General features: G+C 44.0%; 1 protein-coding gene across 4 annotated transcripts in view; it reads right to left on the minus strand.

The window, feature by feature from the left end:
• The window catches only part of srgap2 (SLIT-ROBO Rho GTPase activating protein 2), a 64,226-nt gene that overhangs the window by 28,285 nt on the left and 9,747 nt on the right, over positions 1–26,194 (minus strand). For 3 of the 4 annotated variants that reach the window (XM_030051906.1, XM_030051907.1, XM_030051905.1), the window contains one exon: positions 245–437. In XM_030051906.1, the coding sequence (XP_029907766.1) occupies positions 245–437 (193 nt within the window). Of the gene's footprint in view, positions 1–244; positions 438–1,577; positions 1,629–26,194 lie in introns of those variants that run through there. The other variant, XM_030051908.1, reaches the window with a different exon arrangement.

Here is a 26,194-nt window from a genome sequence, read left to right on the forward strand (position 1 = left end):
CTAAGCCTCGCCCATTATCATGCCCCCTTGAGGCAAATTGGCTGATCATTTCGTCACTGGCCCTTGACCAACTTTCCAACAAAGTTTCATGTTAATCTTTTAGCGTTATCCTGCTGATACGTTGTAGGATCGAGAAGGTCGATCTCATAACTTTGTGCCTTGCACCTCCTTGGCAGGGGTAATTACTATGACACTCAACTGTTCTGTGTGTGTGTGTGTGTGTGTGTGTGTGTGTGTCCCGTACTTGAGCAGGTGGTCCTTGGTGCTGCGTGTCTTGGTGAGGAACCTCTCAGCCAGCTTCTCCAGGTTGCGGCTGTAGTCCATCTCAATCTCTGCCTTCTTCCTGAAGAAGTCCTGCAGGTCCTGAAGCAGCTGCACCCGCAGCTCACACTGCTGGTCCAGACACTTGAGCTGCTCCACCAGCTGGGCACGGATCTCTGGGGAGGGATGGGGAGCAACACACAGACACAGAGACAGAGAGCAAAAGAAGAGAGAGGATGATGAGGATTAGAGTTTTCATAGCCACTTTATTCAATCAATATGAGAACAAACAACAACAAAGCAAACACTTAAAATCCAGGACACTGTGCAATCAACAAATTCACCCCACAGAGATGTGGAATTTTCTTTTCACCCGGCTAAGACAGACCTCTAAAATCAAACAGCTCCGTTCCTTCCAAAAAATGTTAACTGCACACAATCATCCATAGAACTGGGAAGTAAGTCACGGATAGTGCTGTACATGGTGTGCGGTGCTATCATTAAGATGCGTGCCACAGCAATGTGTAAGACGTTACAGTCTGAAGCCGTTTCCTCCACACAGCTGATCTGGACTCGACTGGGAGCAAGGCCGGCTCCAGTGAAAACACCTGGCAGAGCCCTGACACATAAGCCTGGAGTCTTGGCTGGAGTCCATTCCCCTCCCATCACTCCATAAAGCACAGACTGCTGAGTGTGTGTGCATCAGTGTGTTATTACGTACGTATTTGTATGTGTGTCTGCGATCATCTATCCTCCACACATATCCAGGGATCTCCAGAGGCGGTCATTTATCCCTGCTTATCACTTTTCATTTTCATCCTCTTTCTCCTAGCCTGCTTCCCTCCTCCCTCCTCCACACGGCACTCAAGTCTGGCCTCAAATTAATAGAGTGCACTCAGTGCAGCCACACACAGAAACCATATTCAATCACCGGCTAGAAGAAAGTCCTCTGGAGACTCCTGCCTGGTGCAGTTATAGATAGAGCCGCATGAAGTGTTCACACAAACACATGCACATGGATCGACCCACAGACACGCACACATAATATAGATTGGACAGCATGGAGCATCCACACAAACACACACAATGATAAGCTGGATCAGTGCTGACAGCTGACAGACTAATGCTATGCTCTCATTGCTGACTGCCAGTGCCGAGCAGGCAACACCATCCTTTCAAAGAGTGAAGAAGAAAAAAAAACTCTCTCTCACACACACACACACACACACACATCTCCAACTGCCAGCCTCCGCAGCTCCAGCTCAGCTCAACTTGAAGCTAGACTGCCACAATCTGCCGGTTTCCTGCACTCCTACCTTTACACCGCTGACTGTAGAGAAAGCGGGTGGCTTTGGCCTCCATTGTGGCTCCAATGCAAGTGCGGACACCCACTCTTTCCTCACACACACCCGCACATGCACACATACACCCACATACATGCAATGCAGACGGGCAGCGAGGTGTCTGTCCGGCTGATGGGGACTGTTGATGCCGCCTTTGTGTTTTACAGCTGAGAGAGCAGTTTCTCACCGCCACAAAGAGAAGTGGGATTTCTAAATGTGTCTGCAAACACACGCCAGTCCCCTCCTACCCCCCCTTCCCATCTCCCACTTCTCCCTGTCTCTCTCTCACATACACACACACACACACACACACACACACACATAAATGAGCTTAAATGCTGTGCCACTCTGCCACCCTATGGCATCCTTGTCATACTCATTCTTGGCTGATTAAAGGCCACAGCGAGGAAGTTTCATCGTCTCTGGTAGAGGTGGTATAATCACACTGCATCCACACAAACACATACACACAGTCTGCGTCTGTGTTAATGACCTGGTTGGAATGTGCGCTTTGACAACATGTGTTATTGTCTTGCACTGTGTGTGTGTGTTTGTGTGTGTGTGCGCAATTTGCTGATCACACGGTGCTGTCAATGATGGGAAGTGAGTCAGTGTCCCGCCTCTCGAGGCTGCAGCACAAACCCTCTTGACGGCTCCTCTGTAATTAGCCTGCCCAAGACAACAGCACAAACACACACTCGCACAACTCGACTGAAGCTCTCCTATCACAAATCAGGAAGGAGAAGTGACAGAAGGGATAAGGTAACCAGTGGGAATAAAGCTGGAGGGAAGGGGGATGTTTAGAGGGTAAAAGAGTCATTGGTCCCATGTGACCCCAATGGGCAGCAGAGTGTGAAGGAGATTAAAAAGAGGGGGGAATGGTATGCAGGGAGGGGAGCTGGTTAGAATGCAGGTTTAATGGGGGTAAAATGAATTTAATAGGTGGGGCAAGCCTCAAAGCCCTGCTCAGGGTCTTAGAGGGCTCAACCAAGACTCAACCAAACCTAGCCTTGAGCTCTCCACACCATGGCCTGTTGATCGTGGCTACTGAAATGAGTTCCTCAACTTCTCGATTCCTCTGTTTTTTTCGGTATATCTGCACACACTATGGCAGAGAAGAAAGAGGAAAGCCCTTTTTACTATCAAGGGTTGTCCCAAACTCTGTAAGCTGAGACTCTTCAGTACTTGTGAAGTTCAAATATTGGGTTTTTGTTTCCGCTTCCACTGTATGAGGAACCAACCATGAATGGTTTGAAATATGTCATAAAAATGCCGCACTTATACTACCTTCTCATAAGGCCAGCCACCTTTTCGTTTGTCTGACTTTCAGTTTCCTGTTATAAAAGTGAGTATATATCTCTATCTATTTATATCTATATCTATCTATCTCTCTATCTATCTATCTATATCTATATCTATAGATAGATAGATAGATAGATAGAGATATAGAGATATATAGATATAGATAGATATATATATATATATAGATATAGATATAGATATAGATACACACACACACACACACACACACACACACACACACACACACACACACACACACACACACACACAAAACTGGGTAACACAAGGATAGGCTAAGCTAGACTAGGCTAACTTGGAGAGGATCAACGGTATGTTGCTATGCCCAGTGTGGGTGTGGTGAGTGAACTGTGTAAAATATTAAATGGTAAAAAAAAGGATGATTGTAGTTCAAGAGAAACCAGAAGGGTGGTCGCGTGTCTTTGTGCACCAGTTGTGTGTCCAAACGTACGTTTTTAGCGAGTTATCCCAGAATGCACTTCAGCTGTGAGTCCATGTACAGATGGTCTGTGTCTCTGCCTGTGGTCAGTGACAGAGGCAGGAAAGGTATCATTCCTTTGTTCTGTTTGTTATTGCAGCTTGCTGTTTGGCAATGGCTGCATTTAATGGCTGTGTTATGCCGTCATCCTCTAATGATAGCTCATGTTTACAGAAGTGTCATCTTGTCAATCAAGATTGATAACATTGCTAGCTCCTCCTTAATTCTTATTACTAACACTGTAGTATCACCCTCTGAAGCAGGGCCAAAGTTACATTGTGGTGTGTCGTAGCCAAAGGAAACAATTCCAGAAGCAGTGAAACAGGTTCTATGGTACAACAAGCCTCACTGAGGTCCTATAGTTGAAAAGAGCTATACAACTGTTAGTGGAGCAATAGGGAGGCCATATTCATGAGCAGTTCATGTCATTAAGTCATCAAATCCAAAGTAATCATGTTCCCTACAAGTTATGTGTCTTCAAACCTTTTTCAGTCCAAAACACAAAAGAGAACTTGTGTCACCGTCCATTGGGATCCAGCATCTCTAAAACAGTTGTCCGTCTGTTCTAACCATTTTGGTTCCTGGCCCTGGTTGATTTAACAGGCCTTTGCTGGTATAGCAAAGAGAGGCCACACAGTCGGGCTAGGTCTGTGCACGTCCTTCTTACGGTCTCTTTCTTCCCACTGTAACGGTCAGCATTCCCAGAGCCAGTGAGAACTGGGATGTGAACTGGAATGTGACGCCCCCACCCCCTCCAGACAGCACCGTCACATTTTCCAGGCAGATGAGAGCAGGTCTTGTAAAAATGGCTCTGGGATTCTACTTTCTGATGCTCTCCTCTCTGCTTTCCTCTCCTCTCCTCCCTCCCTCCTCCTCCTCCTCTTCCTCCTCCTCTGTCTGAAGTGCTGAGGGCTGTCTGGCTCTGTCTGGGCCTCATCTACACAGTTTTCGCTGTGCTCGCTCACACCGGGCCAAGCACACCTCTATCAAACACAAAACGACCCAGCCAGCCACTGCAGACTAGTTATCTACTTGTTTACTGCCTGTCTGTCTGTGAAGAAACCCAATAAACTTACAAACTAGCATCAAATGACTTGCATATCCCCCACTTCCCCTTCATCCACATCACTCCAAACTGCCCCTCCTGATAATCTATTATTGATTAGTTTGTTTACCCAGACATAGAGAGAGTAGGAGCAGTGAAAGAGACTGTGGATAACTAATCCTGATGTTAATTCTGCAGTGGGTTGAAGCTGAAGGCAGCAGTAGCTACAACAAAGGATAAATTACCTGAATCAAACATGTCACTGCGCTCAAATGTGTGTATCCTGGGAATGAACAGAGGCAATGAAACTCAAAAAGGAAATGAAGACATGTTTCCAAAAGCCAGCACAGCCAATCAGGTGACATTTTAGACAAACAGACAAACACACGCTCGTTGCTAGTGCACGAAGAGTCCCTCAAGTTCGTAGAATATCAAGCCTGTTTTCCCTGTGGAGGCCAGAGCTAATGCAGCACTTCATCTTCTCTGCAAACATCTCTTTTTGTTTGTAGAAAGACAGCCAAATTCTGTTTTTGCAGCAAATATACTGCCAGTTTCGGGTTGTTTTGTCATTAGCTGACAGAAATGATGACTGCCCTGAATGCTGTTTGTGAGGTAACCTAGATACAGGAGCCACAGATACCGCTGCGAGCACTCATTATACCTGAAAACACCCTGGGCTATGAGCACAACACACACACACACTCACAGTGACGCGACACCGTGTGTCCAAGCTGTCACTCCGAGCTGTTTCCACGGCAGCCATCCAACCCGCTCCTGGAAGCCCCACCCCAGATCTGTCTTCTTTTATTACCAAACTCGCTTGTATGCACACACACACACCAAACATGTACGGACACATGCACGCACAGGCACACACCCAACGGGGTAACATGGTTTTCACATGGACATGATGAGTGTTCGAGACAAGACATGAATTGGCTGGAGGGTCAAGGAAGGTACAAATAAAAGAGGAAACCACAGACTGGGGATGTCATAAGAATCAATACTTAGGGACCAAGTCAGTGCATTTTGAAAACGATATCAGTACTAGTGTTTGTGTATCAGTAGTATCAACGCAACTTGATACCTCATTCTGTAACTCAGTGTTCTTAGTCTTGTCTTACATAGCTTTAACCTAAATGCTTAAATACTTTGAAACACTTGAAGTTGTAGTCGGTAAACATAAAATTAGAGCACATAATCAGACTAGTGTATTGTAACAGTAGGAGATTTCTTACAGTTCCTCACATTTGAAATTTGCTTCGTTTTCTACTTGAAGGGTAAAAACAAAAGATGCAAACTTTGAAAACACAGTCCTGAGTGGAATTATCAGGTGATGTCCCCACCTGTTGTACTCTATGGGTGGAGACATCACCTACCACCCAAGACCACCACCCTATTTTTCACTACTAGCAATCAGGATTAAGTGAGATTTGGCTTTGGGGTTTAGTTACTCTTTAAAAACACTGTTTACCTTTTGCTACGTGGACAGTGAAAACGGTACACTTTGATGATGCTGACACCACAGCCATGACTTTGTGCTTTGAGCATGCTCATAGTGGAGACGTTAACCTCACACAGCTGCAATAACATTCTATGTTATTTTCAACTATTTGTATTCATTTGGAACCTTCTGCCTGTCCATAGGAACAACACACTAGGGATCGATTGATCTTGAAATTTAAGGGTGGATCCTGATCTCGAATATTAGTAATCCAAGACACAGATAGCTGATATAAAGGGCTGATATTTATTTGCAGAAAATTGTGGACAAATTGTTGACAGATTTTTTTCTCTACAAGCTAAGAAAAAATCCATATCCGTGTAGACGTCCTCATGTAGCGTATGTGTTTAAATATTGTAAAAACATCAAGTTTCTCTTTACTTGTCATTGTTTGTGCAAAGTTTCTTAAATAAAGGTGCATGTGCTGGATGTGATGTCCACTTCTGCTGTGCTGTTGAATTAGATAGCTAAAAGAGTGGACTTTCATTACTGTTGGTATCGATTACCAATATTCTGGTATCATGACAAAGATGGCCAGCTTCTTTTGACATTGGTCTCTGTGGCAGCATGGAGGATCAGGGGGCACAGGGGGAACTCAAGAACACAGGTCCACACAGACACACACATATAGAAAAACACACACATCACACCAGTTAACTACCATATATCTAGCCACTGGCAAGGAAGGGTATTACCCATTCCCGATGGATTGTTTCTCTCTCTCTTTCTCTCTCTCTCTCTCTGTGTGTGTGCGCACCATGTATGCAGTGAGGCCCGGTCTCTGTTGCTCCAGGGGCTGATAGTGCAGTACGGAGGAGTGGAGAGGAGGAGGAGGTGGTTTTGAGTTGTACCACTGTGAGCTCATACTATTGTCCTCAGAAGAATGAAAGAGGCAGAAAGAAAAGGGGAAAAGAACAGAAAGCAATGTAAAGGGCGTTGGGTAGGGGGGGTTGCTGAGAAGGGGCACTGCGTCACTGTGAATAATAAGTCCATTCATCCCTGCACACAGGAAGAGAGGACAGAGAGACAGGAAGTCAGTGGGACCAGTTCATTGCCAATAGGGGAGAGCAGGAGGGGGGAGGGGGAAGGTCATACTAAAACAACTACAGGAAGCGTGTGTGTGCGGGAGTGTGTGCAAAGGAGCGAGCGCGGTATGGGGGGTGGCAGGTCGGGGGTTTGATGAGGTGGTGTGTGGGTGTGTGTGTGTGTGTGTGTGTGTGTCTCTGGTCCAGTCTGCCAGAGACTGTTTCTCTCCGAACTGAAGACACACCGCTCCAAACCTGAAACCAGCCAGTGGGGAAGGAGAGAAAATGGGCCATGGGTTTACGGGGTGACCAAAGACAAGACAGAAAGGAAGGTGTGTGTGTGTGTGTGTGGTGTGTGTGTGTGTGAGCAAAGCACAGTGGTTTTGGCTGAGTGGCGGGGTTTTTCAGGCAGCTGAACGAGTTGGTAGTTTGAAGCCTCAGGTCCCAGGTTGTATTTCCTAATAAGATTCTTCGGCAGGGCGGAATCTATTAGTTCCAGACATGCCTGCCTAATACCGCTTAACTGTACACACACACACACACACACACACACACACACACACACACACGAGTGTGAGCGAGGCGGGGAGTAGAGGAAGAGATAGAATTACAGTACAGTAAGTGTTGGAGGGAAAACTGTTGCTGGAATGGAAAGACTCCAGTTGATGTCTTTTCCTTAGGTCTGGACCTTTCCTCTAAAAACAAACACAAACACACACACACACACACACACACACACACACACACACACACACACACGGGCATTTCCTTTCTCACCCGTAGCCTGATGCCTTTAGGAAAAGCAGTGTCGTCTTGAGGAGGCAAGTTAATGAATTTAGTGAACTCTAGATATGGAAAACCAACCTACAGCCAAACAACAGTGGACCTGCTATTTGTAGGAGAGGGGGTGTGTTGAGTGCTAGTCTGCAATATGGCTGAACATAAATAAGTAAAGAAGGAAAGAGGCTCAGAGGGTAACAGTCAAAGTTTGCATGTGTTGCATAGTGCTTTATAGATTCACTCTGTTGATCCTGTTCCATAATGCAAACAGAGGACTAAGGGATGCTGTCAGCCACGCAATGAACCCAGACCCTGGGCCAGAGCGTCCAAACACATACAAGCAGCCCACATCTCTACAACAACTAAACCACTGATGACCCAGGAGTCACAAATATGGAATATGGTTTTAGGGCTGAAAAATGGATTGAATTTATATTGATCTTTCAATAAACAAATGCAATATCTAAATCACACTCACATTAAATGTTGCAATGTGTGCTCAAAAGGAATTCATATCATGCAGATAATGGACGAGTGATGATATACTATATATAGAGGATTGTCATCAAATCCAATGCAAGATGTCCCTGCAGTCTACATTTACATAGCTGCCACACGTGACGTAAAACTCATCTAAAAAGCTGATACAAACACATTTATTTATTGCATATCATATTAAAATGGTTGTATCTGTCAAAGCATAGTATGGTATGTTGGCTATGTCACTGTGAGGATGAGGTGAGAGAGTAGAGAAAGATGGACAGAGGGTTCGGTGGGAGGAGAGGAGCACAGTAGGTGAAACAGAGAGGGGAGCTGAAGGGTGGGGAGGTGGGGGTGTACTCAGCAGGGGTAAATTCCTCTGTGCTACTCAGCACCTCTCTGTGGAGATGAGGAAGTCATTTAACCCTTTACTAGCCAGCTAGATACCTTCTCTGAAGCCAGAGGACCAGACCAAGAGGACAGGGACTAAAGAGTCAGCAGAGAAAGAGATTCCCATGAAAGATGAGGTGTGTGTTAGTGCATCTGGGTCCTAATCGTCCCAGCCATGTGGGTTCTCGTCATGGTTCCTCGCACTCCATGAGCTGGGATCACGGGTCAGGAGTTGGGGGTCGCAAAGTCACAAGCAAGGGTCAGTCTCCCATGTCAACCAACTAGCGGAAAGAACTACAACAATAGAGCTATCAGTATCCAGCTCTGAGTATAGTGCAAAGCTGGTTTTAACTACTCTCACAGCCCAGTCTCCTCCCAAATCATCTCCTCTGGTATAAACACTCACCATTATATTTCTTGCACAGTTTCCAATCACAACACTGGCTAGCAGGATTGTACTTTCCAACAGCGGCAATGGTAACCCCTAGTAACACCAGAAACACCCCCTTTTTCTGCCATCACATGCTCTGATTCCTCTAATATGATGGCTTAGGGGTTGGAGGGCTGGGGATTGGAGGTTGGGGGTCTTTATGCATAATGAAAAAGGCTGCTTATCAAAAGTTAACTAGCTCCTCACCCATTTACATGTCTTATGTCTGCTCTACTGACACACTGGGCCTTAAACCCTTTCTCCACTGCAGGATCTGCACAGTGAACACAGGAACATTTTTGAAGAACTGGGAATCCTTTAGTCCTTTAACCACTGGAGGAACCAGTCCCTCTTTATGCCCTGTGGGCTGAGTTCCTGGATCCCAAACCGGTTGCTGCAGCCGAGGTTGTATTGTCCGATTTTCTAGAGGCTGCCAGGGTGGAGTTTCAGCGCTCAGCATCCCCGATTGGTTAAACATGTGAAGTAAACAGTGTGAAAGTAACACAAAGAAGCAGGTGAATGCAAATACAATTTTTTAAAAAGGTCATTTCATCCAGAGACTGTTCAGCTAGTTATGTAAAAACATGTTTCCTCTTTTCAGATATTGATTTTCTAGTGTCCTCAATCTCATTTTTGACCTTCACAAATTTTGTCTCCAAAATAAAATGCAACATCACAGCGGCAAAATAACAATTAATCATGTACATAACTACAGCTTTGACAACATCCATGTTTGCTGTCAAGCTGTTTATAGTCAGATGCAGAATGACTAGAGACCTCCTCCTTATTTGCAGTAAGTTTGCTGTTCTTGGGGTGTGGTGGAAATGCAAACACACAAGAGCTTTTGGTGGTGGCTTTGTCCTTGGAACCTTCTGCCAAAAGAACCCACTGACCCCAGGACTACCCAGGAACTTTGGCCTCAGATGTTTTTGGTAGAAAAGTGGCATTACACAGAAGCAGGGGCAACAGATAGGATGGAGTGGGTCTAGTCTATTCGATGAACCTGGAAACATAATCACAAAGATCAATCAACCAAATGTTTCATCTAAATGTCTTAATATTGATCAACTCACATGACTTGAGACAGTCTTGTGTGTGTGTGTGTGTGTTTGTGTGTGTGTGTGTGCGCTTGTGTTTGCGTGTGTACACGCGTGCGTGTGTGTGTAGTTCATCCTCAAGGCTACTGTCCACCTGGTGTCACCTCTATTTCCTGTCTCTGCCGGACACAGCCATCTGGGCCACAGTCTGTTCAAACAGGCTCTCTCCCTCTCTCTCTCTCTCACACACACACACACACACACACTTGGCTGTAGGGCTGCACACCATGAACATAAAGTGGTCTGTGCCATCTGTCTGAGGAGATACAGAGGTATCAGACAAAAACGTGCACACACATAATACCATCCTGGGCCAGCAGGAGAGACAACGTTTAGCTGAACTGTCCCACTGTGTGTGCGCGCGCGTGAATGTGTACATATGTGTGTGTGTGTGCATGTGCACTCTTTTCACTGTTTCCAAATGGCCAATGCATAACACCCCCCTCTAATCAGCTTAGCAGCCAGTCAGGGGATTTGATTAATCCACAACACTAGCATGGGAAGGACCCTGCTGAGTGTGTGAGTGTCTGCGCAAGGCGTCTGTCTGACAGTGTGTGCAGCAACTTAAATCAACCTGGACAGTTTTGGACAGTGTTCTCTTTAAGCATCAAACATTACAAGCATCATCTAAGCCTTGGGACTCTTTCAAACAGCAAACGGATGGGTGTGGATCTCTTTTATTTGCAGGCACAGCATCTGGTGGGTAAAGGCTCAGTCCCCTCTTTATTAGTTGTTTTACACTTGTCATCAATCCAATAAAATGAGGAGAGCAGTTGCTGTTCAAAGGTTCCTTAGCCATCAATCCTTCTATCTGTTAGCCATCCCTTCCCCTTCCCTTTCTCTTCATCTCTTTTTCATTCCTCCATCAGAGGTAGTATAGTCAGCGTCACTGAGTCATCAGGATATGCACAATGTGTGAGTGAGTGAGTGTGTGTGCGTGTGTGTGTGTGCATGTGTGTCTGTGTGTGTGCGTGCATGTGCACAGCCAACCCTGAGGGAGGCATCAGGACTTTGAAGCTTAACGTGGTGTGTAATAGCTTCCCTCTGTCATCTAATAGCTCAGAGTTGTATAGGACAGCTTCTGTCACGGACCGAACACACATGGAACCCAGCGGGAGCAAAGATGCATGATACTGAACATGTGTACGTGTAAGGCAGCCTTCGACGTGCTCAGTGTGTGTGTGTGTGTGTGTGTGTGTGTGTGTGTGTGTGTGTGTGTGTTTGTGTCTATGTAGAAAACTCTTATCACTGCATTCCAAAGGACATCAGTGGCACGCTGTCAATGGCTAGAAGAAAATGGGAGTGAAGGAGAGAGGAGATAGATAGAGAGAGCAGAGAGAAGGCAGGCATCAGCACGAGTAAAGGCCCTATCTTCTGATCGCCGGCGATCTTTATCTGACTGCCAGTCAAAGCCAGTAAGGCTGAGGCAGTGAGGCTGGGGCAGGGTGGGTGAGGGGGCATGTTCAAAGAGACAGAGAATGAGACCCAGCGCAGCAGTGAATAACTCAGATACCATCATCACGTTCACCTAGAGGTCAATCCCACTATCAGCACTGTCTTCAGCAAAGTCTGTACAGCCCTCTGCTCTTGGAAGGACACAGGCATAGTGATGCAGTGGTAGCAATGCCAAGCAGATTCAGATGTAACCTATTTTAATGTAGTGTGTGAGTATGTGTGTGTGTGTGTGTGTATGTGTGTGTGTGTGTGTGTGATAGAGAGAGAGAGAGTGTGTGTGTGTGTGTGCATTTTCTGATCTTGTGATGAAATATGCCCATCCTCTTGCATCAACCTCATATTTCTTCTTAACAAGATCTGCCGTCACTCTCCTTCCTTCGGATGATTAAATAAGGATAATTCTATTACTCACAGCGCCCACAAAACACACCTACACACACCAGCCTGTGCAGACTTGCACGCATATACATTTACACACACACACTCACAAAAAGCTTTGAAAGTATAAGCTGCACAATAAAGCGATGAATCCTGAGGTTGTGCTGGAGGCAAACGCTGTAAGGCATAATGAGAGAAACAGTGTGTGAGAGTCAGGCTGTTACAGTACGTCTCACACTCTGTCATCATTGTAGGCAGAAAGAGCTGAATCAGAATTGGCCTCTGCAGCAATCGCAATATCTTAATCGCAACTCCCCACCCCCCTCGCCTTTTCTCTCTTCGCTTCACCCTTCTCTTCAACCTGCTGCTCCAGAGGCATAACTCATTGTCACGCCTGCCAGTGTGTGTGTGTGTGTGTACACTGGGAGAAGTGGCCTTGCTGTGTAATGACTCCTGCAAAGGCATGGCTCACAGAGCCAGAGTGGCTGGTAATGATAGGCTGGCCAGTGAAATATGACCACCATTTCAACTAAGCAACAGTGTCTCACTGCAACAATCCCCACACATACGAAGCCTGGTTGTGATTGGAAAAGCTTAAATCTGACTGAAAAAAGACTTCAGCCTCCACCCTGCCGCTCCCTCAGTCAACAGAGAAATTCACCTCACTAAAGCTTGGCAGCAATTCAAGATTATTATTATTCTTTCTTTCATCTTTAGTGTGATGTGATATGACAATAATGTGATACAATCACATCATAAAATTGTGACTTTCTATTTAAAAACTTATGATAAAATGACATCACACCTAACATTATTGCTGTTCAGAAACATGATCGCCAAATGTGTTGCACATGGAAGCTGTGGTTACAATAGAGCTTAATGCGAGGAAGAAGAGTGCACTCCCTCTTCTATAGTGCATTTCTCCCTCTGTTTGTTTAACATTGCTGCAAGCGGTGAAAGAAACTAGCTTATTTATTTTTAGGGGGTGACATTGAAAACTCACTGCTAACATTTCTGTTTTAGATCACCAGTTGTAGCTGTATGGAGAATCTCAAAATGACATCAGTGGATTCTGCCCAGTTAGGTGTGTAATAATAAAAAATTAAATTATATATATATGTGTGTGTAAGTGCGTTTGTGTGTGTACATGTGGGTGTGTGTTTATGTATATATACATATGTATATATTTGAAAAAGTATTTTTATGATCAACACAGTATTAATTTTAACCCTATCTCCCAAGCCCTACCTCACCATATGGAGAATCTAGCTTTGTGATATACTCCGTCACTGAGAAATAGAGCTGCTGTTGTGCTTTGTGCAATGTCAGCACAGCTACCAGGCAGCTCAACACTCATCTCTGTTTGTCCACCATGAAGATCACATTCAGCCAGCTACTTAAATTCTTTCTCACTTGCACTCCCACCCGCTCACATACCCACCCAGGCATTTGTCTGAGTGCTGCAGAGAAATGGGGGGAAAAGAGAGAGAGAGAGAGAGAGAGTGAGAGAGAGAAAGTGGGCCAAGCGGCATGCAGAGGCAGAGGCACACAGGGAGGGGGGACGACTCAACACCTCAGTACAGCAAACCACCGCAACAGCAAGAGCAGCACGAGGGAATCAGCCAGGGAAAAGACTCTTTTCTCACTTTTCTCTCAGCTCCTCTGCAGTGCTGTAGGGTTTTTAGCTGTTTTTACATGTAGCTCTTTTCATATTAACCAAGCTCAACGATCTTTAAGTAGACCAACAGGAGGATCAGTCAGGAGCAAACTGAATTATATTCCATTTTATCTTCTCCACTTTTGATTGAGACTTTTTAGAGCTCAGTCCCTTAATGGCTGTTATGAAAGAAAATATTATGTGCTGTTTAGGAAGAGGGAAAATACGCTTATATGAATTGAACAAGACAGAATGGTCATTTCATTGATCAGGTTTAAGCTTATTATGAGTTGGAACAGATTACACTAATCATTGTCTGTTTTACATATTACACTCTAGCTAATTCGACAGACCCATTGCTTAGCGCTTACCATTATTCAACTCTGTTGTAACAAAGTGAACAAAGATATTCCTGCGCATGCTATAGATGTGATAATTTCAGCACAACATCTTTACTTACAAGTGAACAATAGCCTACTTTTTCTCTTGGGTTTCAAAGAAGACAGAGCATGCTTGGAGCACTGAGATTTGCACAATAATGCTGACATCCTAAACTGAATCATAGCTAAGGGAACCTTATTCCCGTAAAGTTAGAGCTCAATATCTAATTTCCTCTAACAGGATGAGCTGTAGCATAGAGTTGCTCTATTCACAATTAAACTTCATGACGCTGCATCACAGACTCCACTGACTTGCCTCACATCATTCAAAAAACATGACAATTACTGCAGTGCGGTGCCTGGGACTTGCGCAAAGCCATCTGCTGTATGGGCAGCAGCGTCAGAAACAGAGCGCTGTTTCACACATCGCTCCAGCTCGGCGCAGTCCTTGACAGCCTGTAACCAGTCAAATGTCAGTGTAAAGTGCAAAAATAGACAAGCGGATTAGAGTCCGTATTTTTTGTTATTTGTGAGTGATTTATTAGGTTGCTTCAAGATCGTAAACAAATTAATTTAGTGTTTAAGGAACAGCTCACCCAAAATACAAATACATCTTGTGCAGTCTATCCATCTAGATCATTTGTGTGTGATTTGGAAAGGTTTCCAGCCAAAAATTTACATGTGAAAAACTCAACAGCAACAGCTCTTTCCAAAAACAATGACACAGATGCCCGACATAATCCACAGCCCTCAGGGGCTGTGGATTATGTTTTGTTGGGAACTCTTTCCTGCCGAAGAACACCAGCAAACGGTATCTACCCACCCTTAATTCTAGTCCTTGGAGGCAGATAGGTACAGTTTGTCCTTCTGACAGTTTTAGCTCCACAAAAGAAAAACCCATCCAGTTGCATTTTATTGTGGTGCCAGGAGACAGGAAAGATTACAGCAGACTGGAAACCTGACAAATGATACAGACACTATCTTGATGGACAGAATGTATTGGGTGTTAATCGGGATTTTTTGTATTTTCAAGTGAACTGCTCCTTCAAGCAGCTCATGCAGGTCACTGCAGACTTGTCAGCAGCGCTCCGTGCACAGTAGGTAGCCTATATGAATTGGTGTACACTCATTTACTGGTTCGGGCATTTCAGACTGAATTAATCTCTCTGCAGCAGGGCCAAATCAGGGTCAGTTTGAGCTCCCTGTCCCAGTAACACTCCCTCTCCATGTATGGCTCTGTATGTGCTTGTGACTGTCGGTCTCCGCAATGCAGAACACTCAAGTATGCCTTAAGCAAATCTTTCAAATCCTTGGAAAGTACAAACTAGAGTGAAAACCCTGATAGTCAGTGTCAGCAGTGGAAAATAAAACTAATGAACTACTTCCCCCAGAATTCTCTGGGCTAAAATCTGACTGTGAGGCTTTTGGGAGGAGAACTTTCTAAACCACAGCAGGAAGTGTGAGTGAAACACCAAGTGCCGAGCAGACGGTTATAGGGAAATTAGATACCACTTTTATGCAGATTGGGACGGGGACAGCCCCTTCAAGAAAAAAAAGTTTCACCTCCAGGTTAACACATTGATTTCTCTGACATTCAGCACAGATGGTCTCTCATTACAACAACACTATAAGTCAGAGTCCAACCCAAGAAGATGGAAATTTATTGGCAATTTGTACAGTTTAAGTTATACATTTAAGTTGCACTGAGGTTAGGATTGCCTATAAAGATGTAGAGTGATATCATCTATGCAGCTTACAAATTACCAGGTGAACCATTTGCATGTCTGCCAATCAGACCTGAAACCAATAATTACCCAGAAATGCCGACCACCCTCTATGAACTAACCTCAAGTCCCGGATGGTGGGATTTCAGGTCAGTGTAAAAAGGGAAAGAGACAGCTCTGTTCAGCTTCCCCTCCTCTGCTTCTCTTTCATCACCTCACACACTCCCTGCCTCCTCTGAACCCACCTTGCACGCATGTGAAGCAGAGGGCTTGGCAGCCTGGGAGCACCCTGACACAGGGCAGTGACTCCACACACCATGAACACAGCCTTTGTGCTGCTCAAACACACACACAAACACACACACACACACAAAACAACAACCACACACACACATCATTGTTTAGCTTTCACACACATTAACCGCCTACTTAGCAAGCATCTCATATCACCCACCTGACTGTCCCTACAGCTCAAATGTCACCATCACATGGGTCATAACAGGCATCTTCACAGTCTGCTGATCAGCCTGTCAGCTAAGTAGGCGCTAACAGAGTTACGCTCCTAGCTGCAGCCTGACTCACACCAGTACAGACTCTACTGACATGCCACTGGAGGAGCTTAGAGTGTCTGGCTATGCTTGACACTCTGACAAGCTTCTAATGGGAAGTGATTTGAGCAGGGGAAAGAAGGGTGCAGTCGAGTAGCATAGTGATTAGGGACTTGAGGGACCTGAGCTTGATCCCCAAAGAGAGCAGGCATGTACCCTGTTGAAGTGTCCATGAGCAAGGCACCAACTCCTTACTAGCTCTAGCATAAGGTTGGTAAATACCTCAAATTTGATACTATAATTTGCAGTAACAATATATATATATAGGCAATAGATATAGGCTATTACAATATCTTATTTCACCATCTTAATTCTTGTAATCCTCCACTGTAATTTAGTGTTTTTACTGTTTTACCCTGCTCATCTTGCTTGCACCTCCAACCCAAAAAATACAACTAGTGCCCTGAATTTTTTTCACTCGTGATTCCATATGACATATCGACGCCGTCGAAAGTACCGTGGTACTGAATGACGCTTCCTTTGTCCGATAATCTGTTGTAGTGATGCATTTAAGGTGCCATAAAGGTACCATATTTTGAAACCCTGCTCTACTAATAACATGTTTGATGTGATTTTAAACTAATGGCACTAATGGGGAAACCCTGAATGGGTTTAATTATATTTGGGTGGCCATTAATGTACCTGAGCGGTGTGGAAAACACTGCACTAATTCCTGATCAGAGGTTGATGCTGCTCTGTTTGTTGTTGTGGTGAGAGAATTCTGTAGGCTGTGCAGTGCGGTATGCATCAACATGTCATCATGCTGCTATATCACTGATAGCATAATATGACACCTTTTTGGTGTGCAAATTTATACCGGTATTATCATGATTGATATGAAATGGCACAGCCCCACTGCAGGCATGACTACTGCTGCTTTCATAAGATACACACAAAAGATTTTTGATAAACTCTAATGTGGATATAATGATCAAGCAGGTACAGGCAAATAAAAGAAAATCTAAAATAGTCTAAGGAGAACAGAAAATTACACTCCTTCACTGCAAAGCAGATTTTAAAACCAGGAAAATATGACACTTGTCCTATCACAATATTACAATTTCCAAAATCCCAGCTGATTTCTAGTCTCATAATCACAATATTGATATACAGATATATCACTCAGCTCTTCTCCAGGGTTGCTGTTCCGTGGCTGAACAAGTGCTTTGACTTCACAGTGGAGGAGGGATTGGGATAAGACAAATTTTTCTTTCAAGGAGTATCAGAGCAAAAAGGCAAGCTCCTCCCGACATCCCTATAGCAGGCCCTGCGGCTAAATCTTAACGCTCTAGGCTAAGGCTGAATCTCACTCTTTCTGCCCTTTTGACACCATGAGAGTCTGTTGTTGTTGTTGTTGTTGTGAGCCTTAGACACGCACAAAAAGGCTATTTGTCATCAGGAGCAAACAGGCTTGATACTGACGGAACACACCCCTCAAGCCAGAAGGGAACACGGGGTCGGTGACTCTACACTGTGTGTGTGTATGTGTGTGTGTGTCCTACTTTGTGTTGAGCTGTGCACGTACTCATGTGGCTCTGAGTTTGTGTGTGAGTGTGTATGTGAGATAGAGGATGTGTTAGAGTAAGTGCAACACAATAGAGTACTGCAGTGTGGGCGGCCACACCCTTTCCTCCAAGCTCCCCTCCGTGGCCTCGTCTCCGGCCCCTCAAAGCTGCCTCGACAAGATTGGAAAAGAAAAGGGACACAGGGGGGATAGAACAGAGGAGTGGACACAAACACGCCAGGAATAAAACAAGTGGGAAAGAGGTGTAAAAAAAAAAAAAAGATGAGTGGGGGAAAAAGTGACAGATTCACAGCTCTGGTAGTGGAATGATGACAGAACATGGAGTAAAGAGAGATAGAGAAAGACAGGGTGGGTAAAAAATAAGGAGACTGGGGTAGGGGGGTAAGAGAAACAAAATGGGGACATAAAAATCAGTCTAACGGGAGAGAGATAAATAATGAGAGGAATCTAGTGGGAGAGAAAGGGAGAAAAAGTGATGCTGTGTGCGCAGCATTGTGTTCTGCAATGTGTTGTTGAATTATTGATGCTGCCTCAGAGATGAAGGGTGAGAAGAGAGAGAGCACTTTCACACAGAGAGTGATCTCTCCATCAGACACACACACACACTAGCCTGTCAGGCTATGGCAAATTTATATAGCAGTGGCAAAAATCTTCCATCTTGACTGTGTGTTTGTGAGCACTGATCTATAGCCTAATAAAAACTGGATTGCAGATGTTGTAATAAAAAGTGAAGCAATTCTGCATTTCCAAAACTGTAACGCTTCATAATACAAGCACCATGATTATTAAATCGACAATCTCTAGCTCTATCAACTTCACTTCAAGTCTTTCCCTTTAATTTCCCATTTATGACACAGAGAATGTCAGCTATAGGTTATCATAAGCAGTTATTGGAGGACAGAAAAAAAATAAGTTGGATTTTTAGTTTAATCCTGTATCTCAACAGAACACAAGCAAACTGTATTTGTGAAAAAATGAATAAATTACTCCATTTTACCATGTATCATTCCCTACTACTGACTTTGACCTAATGATCAAAGATAGTAGTAGTGAATGAGCTCATTGGCTTTTGGCCTAGCTGCTAAATTAACGCTACGCCAGATGACAAGATTGCTGAAACATTCAGTCTGCAACTTTTATCAGATAACAATATAAACTTTGATAGATGATAACTCTTTTTGACAACCATGCTAGAATATCTTGCTAATATGCAGTATACATGAATATCAGTCTCTCTCCTAACATTACTATCACCTGTGTGTTATTTGTCCCTCCATGTGATTTTTCAAGCATGTGTTGTATGTTTTGTATTATTATGTTTGATATACATGTATGAATGTATGTTAGCCATCTAGAGTAGCCTATATTGTAAATCAGTGTCTGTCAGTCATGAGCAGGTCTCCAGTGATTGCATGTGACCAGCAGGGACCAGCAGAGGTCAAAGGTCACGACAGCCCAGAGGGAGCTATCTAGCCTACTCGATCCCTCTGGACACATCACAGCTCACAGAGCACCATCCTGGCTCAATACTCAAACACACACACACACCAAAGCGATCATGAGAGCAGACACAAGCTAAGGAAGACAAGTGAGATGGTCATTAGTGCCGTTTATTGTTGTTCTACAAGTCGTCTCCTGTTCGAGGGACTACAAAGAGCTTTCTTCTTGCTCTCTTTCATCCCTCCCTCGCTCTGTTTTGCTCTCTCCCTGCCTGGCTCCCTTTCTTATCCGCAGAGGAAGCCCGTTTGATCTGGCAGAGTCCTGCTGTTCCGACTCTCCAGCTCCCAGACATCTAGCCTACACTCCACTCTCATTCACTGAAGAAAAGAGAACTCCCTCTCTTTCTTTCTCCCGGGCTCCCACTTCTCCCGCACAAAGAAACACAGACTCTCCCTCCTCCTCCTTGCAAGAAATCAGACAATATTCTCCCCCTTGTACCAAAGACAACAAAATAATTCATGAATTCAAAATGGCCTCGATGCCGTAGAAGCTGGGCTGAGGCCAGTTGTGCTGTGTGTGTGTGTGTGTGTGTGTGTGTGTGTGTGTGATGTGTGTGTATGTGCGGACCACGTGGAATGTAAGCTATGACATAGTGATGTATTGCAGCAGGAGGACAGTGGCCTTCATTGTCATCTGCAGCGAGAATGGGACACAATGGAGAGAGACACAGCCAAGGACCTGACTCACACATACTGTAAACCCTGGCCATCATCTGTAGCAGAGACGGTGGAAAAACTGGGGGCAAACTGCATTGTGTGAGGAGATACAATAGCTGTCTTAATATACTACTGTCATGCAAAAATATCACTGCGACTCTGGTGTTTTTCTATTTTTGATTTGAACTGAAACTTTGAGATTTTGAGTTCTGAAATCCTTAGTGTTCAGAAAACTCATTCAAAAACTGTACTGATAGTGTTTATAATGCTTGATAAAAAAAAAAAAAATCAAGCAGTTTCATTTTGATTCCTTTAAAAGGAAAAATACTGGGCCTAATTTGACTTCTGGATAGGCTTTTGGGTCAACTTGCTGTTAACTCCTGAGAGCTCCAGTGAGACACAAGGCTGGAGCTGGCTGATTTGTTTAAGCGTATGCCAGGTTCAGTAGCAAGTGCTCCCTCTGTTTGTACTTGGTCATAGGGAGCGTGTTTCCTTGCTCTGTAGTGCAATTTGCATCACTGACCTCCACTATACTTGGGTCCTGCCCTCCAAGTTGTCGATCACAATCACTGACACTTAAGCTGTGGAGAGCTGTTGAGCAGAATGCACCTCAGAATTTCAGTTGTGCAAATTTTAAGGCATTTCAGAAAATTTTCAGTACATCGGCTAAGAATTCACAATAGAATGACGTATGTGTGCAAACATTTTTGAACATGAACAGGAATGAATTGGAGTAACTTTGCCTTGACTTCTAAGCAACCTGAGTTAGTTATGTGAGTTAAATTATTTGTGACAAACAGATACGACCATTTGAAAAAAAGTCAAAATTTGACCAGGATAGCCCTTTACCATTTGCTTTCTGGAGATATGCCATTCCACAACCTGTGGAAATGTATGCCAAATGCATGGATGTATGTCAAATGTACACGTGTGAAAGACAGTAATTCATGAAAGCTTGTTTTCATGCTCAGAGCCAGCAGTGGGAATGCACCACCACTTCAGACTGGGAAACTCTCCCTCTGTCCTCCACATTCCTCTGAGGGAATACCACCAGCACATGACAAGAGCCCCACTCACACTCAGCCACTTAGCCCACTGCCTCCCACTGCAACCTTTACACACAGAGAATGCCTGTGTGTGCATATATATATGTGTGTGCGTGTGTGTGTGTGTGTGTGTGTGTGTGTGTGTGTATGTGTGTGGCATGCACAGCAACCTTTTACGCACACATCCCTGCCTCAGAAAGAACGAAAATCACAGAAAGGAGGGGGGTGGGGAAAGAAAGATGGGGGAAAGAAAGAGTGATTGGGGGCACCAGAATATGCTGGTGTCAAGCGGGTATGCCACGAATGCGGTGAAGTGATTGATGGGAAGGGGCTTTGTGTTAGAGGGCTTCCTCCTGCCTGTTCATATATCTCCTAGTCTTCTTCCTCCTTGTCAGCTTCACCATCACTCCAATACTGGCCGATCATCTGTGCTTATTTAATGAGACCACTCCGCTTTCCTCAACTTCCAGCCTAGTACAGGTCTTGGCAGGAGAGCAGTTCTTCACACAGTGACAGAGAGAGAGAGTACCAAATTGTGTTGAATCTATATGGAAAGCACCCTTCAGCACGGGCCACTGCACAACAGGAATGTGCATGTGTGTGTGCGCGTATAAGGGGAGGGATGTTCCCATTTCCACTCTGTTTGAAGCACATGGACTGAGTCGGAATGTGGAGAGAGTGGGGAGGGGAGGGAGGGGAGTGGAGGGGAAGTGGGGGAAGGAGGGTTCAGGAGAGGGGAGAGGCAAAGGCGGTAATCTGAGAGGGCTATCCCACAGTGCAGCGCAGCACATGGTCCACACGTTCTATTGTGGGCCAAGAGCCGAGGGAGAGGGCAACTGAAAAAATACTTCAGTTTCAATCACAGACCTGAAAAAGAAGAGTAGGGTAGTAGATGGTAGGCCTGCACAAAACAAAAATGTACTGACAGTATTCCTTTTGTGACGATTAAGATAAGATTTATGATATTACCATTGCTATATCAGATGGAAAAAATTCATAGATGATTGCAATTAGTACGTATGGACCTTGCACATATCGCCTCCATTCTGCACTAAACGCAAGATCCTTCTTCTATGTCTAATTTTTCATCTAAATGCAATAAGTAACTACATTGTGCATGCTTGAGGAAACTGGTTTTCATTCAGACTGAGCAGCTGAACAATTAATGAATGCTCCAACACACATTACAGCACTTTGCCTGTTGTAGGTACTAGGGCAGCTTTGGAAACTGGGCTGCAGTATCCAACAGGTTTAGACTTTTGAGTAATCCATCTCTATATCCCCAACACCATATTATAACAAGAAATACATAATATCAAGAAGTAAGATGCCAGTTCATGGAGTCTTAAAGCACTCTCTAAACTCTGACTTGTTGTCTCTCTCATCTGATAAAATGCATTGTCTACAGTCCTTTTGGTAGTTCCTATAAGACCAGCCCTATAAGACCTCAACCTGCTCCCTCACCTCTCAATGCAGTACACTCACTCAACCCTACTGAGTTTCTTAATGGATCGAATAGCTGTATTGTTGCAATTGCAGTGGGCCATCGAAGCCTGAAAATACACAGTTACTAGTACATCGAGTGAATAAGGAAGTTTTATGTTTAACTGGTGTGGAATTTATTGGGTTTGGGAATGCTACCTCAGCTCTGGCTGGTAAGGGAGCTTTTCCATGTCAGTGGATGGTAAATGTTAAATTTACCCAACTTAATCCAGGTTTGCTGACTCTCTTTTCTCATTCAGTTTGATCCCAAACACATGCCAGAAAAAATTATCCTGGCCTCCCAACAGGCCTAGTAATAATTGTTATATCATCCAGGGATAGATAATGGATGAAGGAATGTAAGGCAAAGATCATAACCCTTCTCTACCTGTTGTGTTGGTACATGACAATCTGCAAGATGTTCTTCAACAGCACATACTCCACAGCCCCAAGACACGCTTAAACATGCATGAGAGAAGTGTACATAAAAGCGTACAACACACACACACACACACACACACACACACACACACACACACACTGTTGCCCTCTGGCCACTGTGAGAGTGAGAGTAAGAGACAGAATGAGTCTTCTGACAGGCGCCTGCGAGCCAGTGAGATAAATATCAGACCTCAGGTATGTGCTGTTGCCTCCTAACAGTTTCAAAACAATGATTGCTAAAGTAAAAATGCATACTAAGGGTGGGTTCATCAGCATGTCCAACCAAAAACCACATAAACACACACAAACAGAGGAAGGCATATAACCAGAAAAATATGCATGAGTACGCCCTGTAATACCTGACACAAAACTGAAAAAAACATTTAAACCATTATTGCTTGGGAACTTGTCTCGGTACGAGTGTTTGTGGGTGTGTGCAGTCTTGTTTCTCCATTTGTGCACTGTAGGGCCCCATGTTATGGGTTGTCCCTTAAGGATGAGTGAAAACAACGATGACAAGAGGAAGTGTGATCTCCTCATCATCATCCTGCTGCTTCTTACATCAGCAGTCACCTCAGTTAAACCTCCAGGATCTTAGCAGGACACAATCCCAACCACTGCTCTCACAGAGTTAACGTGCTACTTAAGTGATTGTGTGTGTGTGTGTGTGTTGGCATATAAATGTGGTACATCTGGTTTGAGTGTAAGGTAAGGGGATACCAGGGGCCCAATGCAGGGACACACACACACACACACACACACACACACACTTGCCCCTTGCCAAATAGTACCTTCAATCTCACATAAATGCTCCACTTTCTCTCCATTAGGTACCAGAAGCATGGGCTTTTGCATTTAACATTATAGGAACTGAAGGCTGATTTGTACTGCTGCTGTTGCGAAAGTGTACTTATTGACGGTGATGAAGTGTGCTAGTAAGTATGTGCACCGATCGCTGAAACATAACACGCAGTATCAAGTATTTTTTAATTCCATGCTAACAAAGCGCAGATGAAAACGGAAGCAACTGTGTTTACGTTCTCTGGTGTCCAAACCAATGTTTTGAGATATTTCTTGCCATCTGGGGGATATTAATTATTGCCAATTTGGGGATGATGTGTCCTACAAATTACCCTATCTGGGAACCTCCTCAGCTTGTTTCTCTTCAGCCAGCTCCATGTTGTCTTTACTAGGAGTGGAAATAAACCAAAACATTGCAGGAAGAGTATCAATCAGCCAAATGGATCAATTCAAGTTCTTGCATTTTGCATCACCCTATGCACAATGACATTTTTTGAGAGGTGCACATAAGCCACTTTGGCAGCTTCTGAATATGAAACAGGAACCACAAAAACTGACGACACAGCTACGGAGGTCTTTTGATGCAGAAGTATGAATTGCCCTCAAGCTGATACTCTTTAGATCATCAAAAAAGCACATCAGCAGAATAACCTTGAATTCTTAGATCATTCTTACAAGCACCTATTAGTAAGCATTGCAAAGAACAGAAGTGGAAGAAGAGATAAATTAAGAACTACAGAGAAAAAGGGAAGAGATTAATTTTTTTTTTTGGCAAGAGCAGCAAATTAGGATGAGGAGGAGGATAAGGAAGAGGCAACATGATTCACTGTTGAGAAGATGATGGTCTAAACTGGAGAGGTGAGTTATTGGCCAACAACATGAGACGGGAGTGACTGCTGTGGAAAGTTCCCCATTCAGTCTAAAATCAGTGCATTATTTGTCATCAGGAGGATGTGTGTGTGATGACTGCAGGAGAGAGAATGATGCTATTCTAAAGTTCAAAGTAAGTTTAGAGTAAAAGCTGGGACTCAGCACTTTAAAACAACCCCCTTTGAGCCCACAGAGGCTCACGCATCTGCAGCAACAAACACTGAGTGAAATGGGAGAAATCTCCTCCAGAGCAGCTTTGATGATGGGAACAACTAAAATAGCAGAGGTTCTCTCACAGGTGCATCCAAACAGCGAGCAGGGAGAGGAACACTGCGTCCTGTCCTCAAACACGTTCATATAGCCTAACATTAGCCTGCCACAAATGGAGAGAGAAAGAAAGTATTTTTACAGAGTTCCAGATGGCAACTGAAATGGTTGCCAATGCGCCAAACTTTTTTATTTTGTGACTAGTTTTTTCCAGCTAGTTGCCAGTGCTGACCATCCCCTACAAGCCTGCTCTGACTGAGGCATACAGGGATGCACTGAAGGAGCAAGTGAACTGCAAAGGAACGGAATAGATGAATGCAACATTTCATTGGATAGTATGATTTGAACAGTATTGACTTACTTAATGGTGCTGAATTTAGTTTTTTTTTTTTTTTTTTTATTTTAAACTCAGCAGTTTTCACCCCAGTGCCATGATGGCACTGTGCATTATGTTGCTTAGCTAGCTCTCACTCTGTGGCCGTCCAAACCCTGCCTCCTCTAAAGCACACCGTTAATACTGGGACTGACTCAGTCAGCGAAGGTTCTCAGGTACAGTCGTCCCAGCAGGACTCAGTCAATGCACAGTCGTTGCCAGCTGACAGCAAAGCAAGTCTCCTGTGCCTGCGGCTCCCCTGCCTGCAAGGCAGTTTACATCAGCTTTGGTACAGTAGTTTCCCTGGTTACGTTATGACAAAAGGAAAATGCGCTGCACCTTTTGTGCTCAAACAAGCATAGAATTGCAGTATTCATATTTCTAAATTTTATTAGGCTAATTCTATTGTTATGTATAAGACAAGGCAGAAGAAATCACAGACAATGAGAGGCAGAGCAGACAACAGCACACATCACAGCCAGGGGAGAGAAAAGGCAGTGAGAGAACAGTGATGTACATATAAAGCAAGTATGCAACGTGACGTACACACACACACACACACACACACACACACACACATATATATATATATATATATATATACATATATATATATATATATATATATATATATATATATATATATATATATATATATATATATATATATATATATATATATATATATATATATATATATAATTTATTTCACATTTGACATGTAAGGAGATTTTGGCTCTTAAAAATTTGACTTGATGCCTAAATATTTTGGCTCCTAAAGATTTCATTTCGTCTGGAGCCCTGATATAGGGGATGCAGATTCAACTGAGAAGCAGTGATGAATGGCTTCATTAAAAGAGCATTAGCAGAGGTGTGAA

This window comes from Myripristis murdjan, chromosome 5, assembly GCF_902150065.1.
Source record: "Myripristis murdjan chromosome 5, fMyrMur1.1, whole genome shotgun sequence".
NCBI classification, from domain to species: domain Eukaryota; kingdom Metazoa; phylum Chordata; class Actinopteri; order Holocentriformes; family Holocentridae; genus Myripristis; species Myripristis murdjan.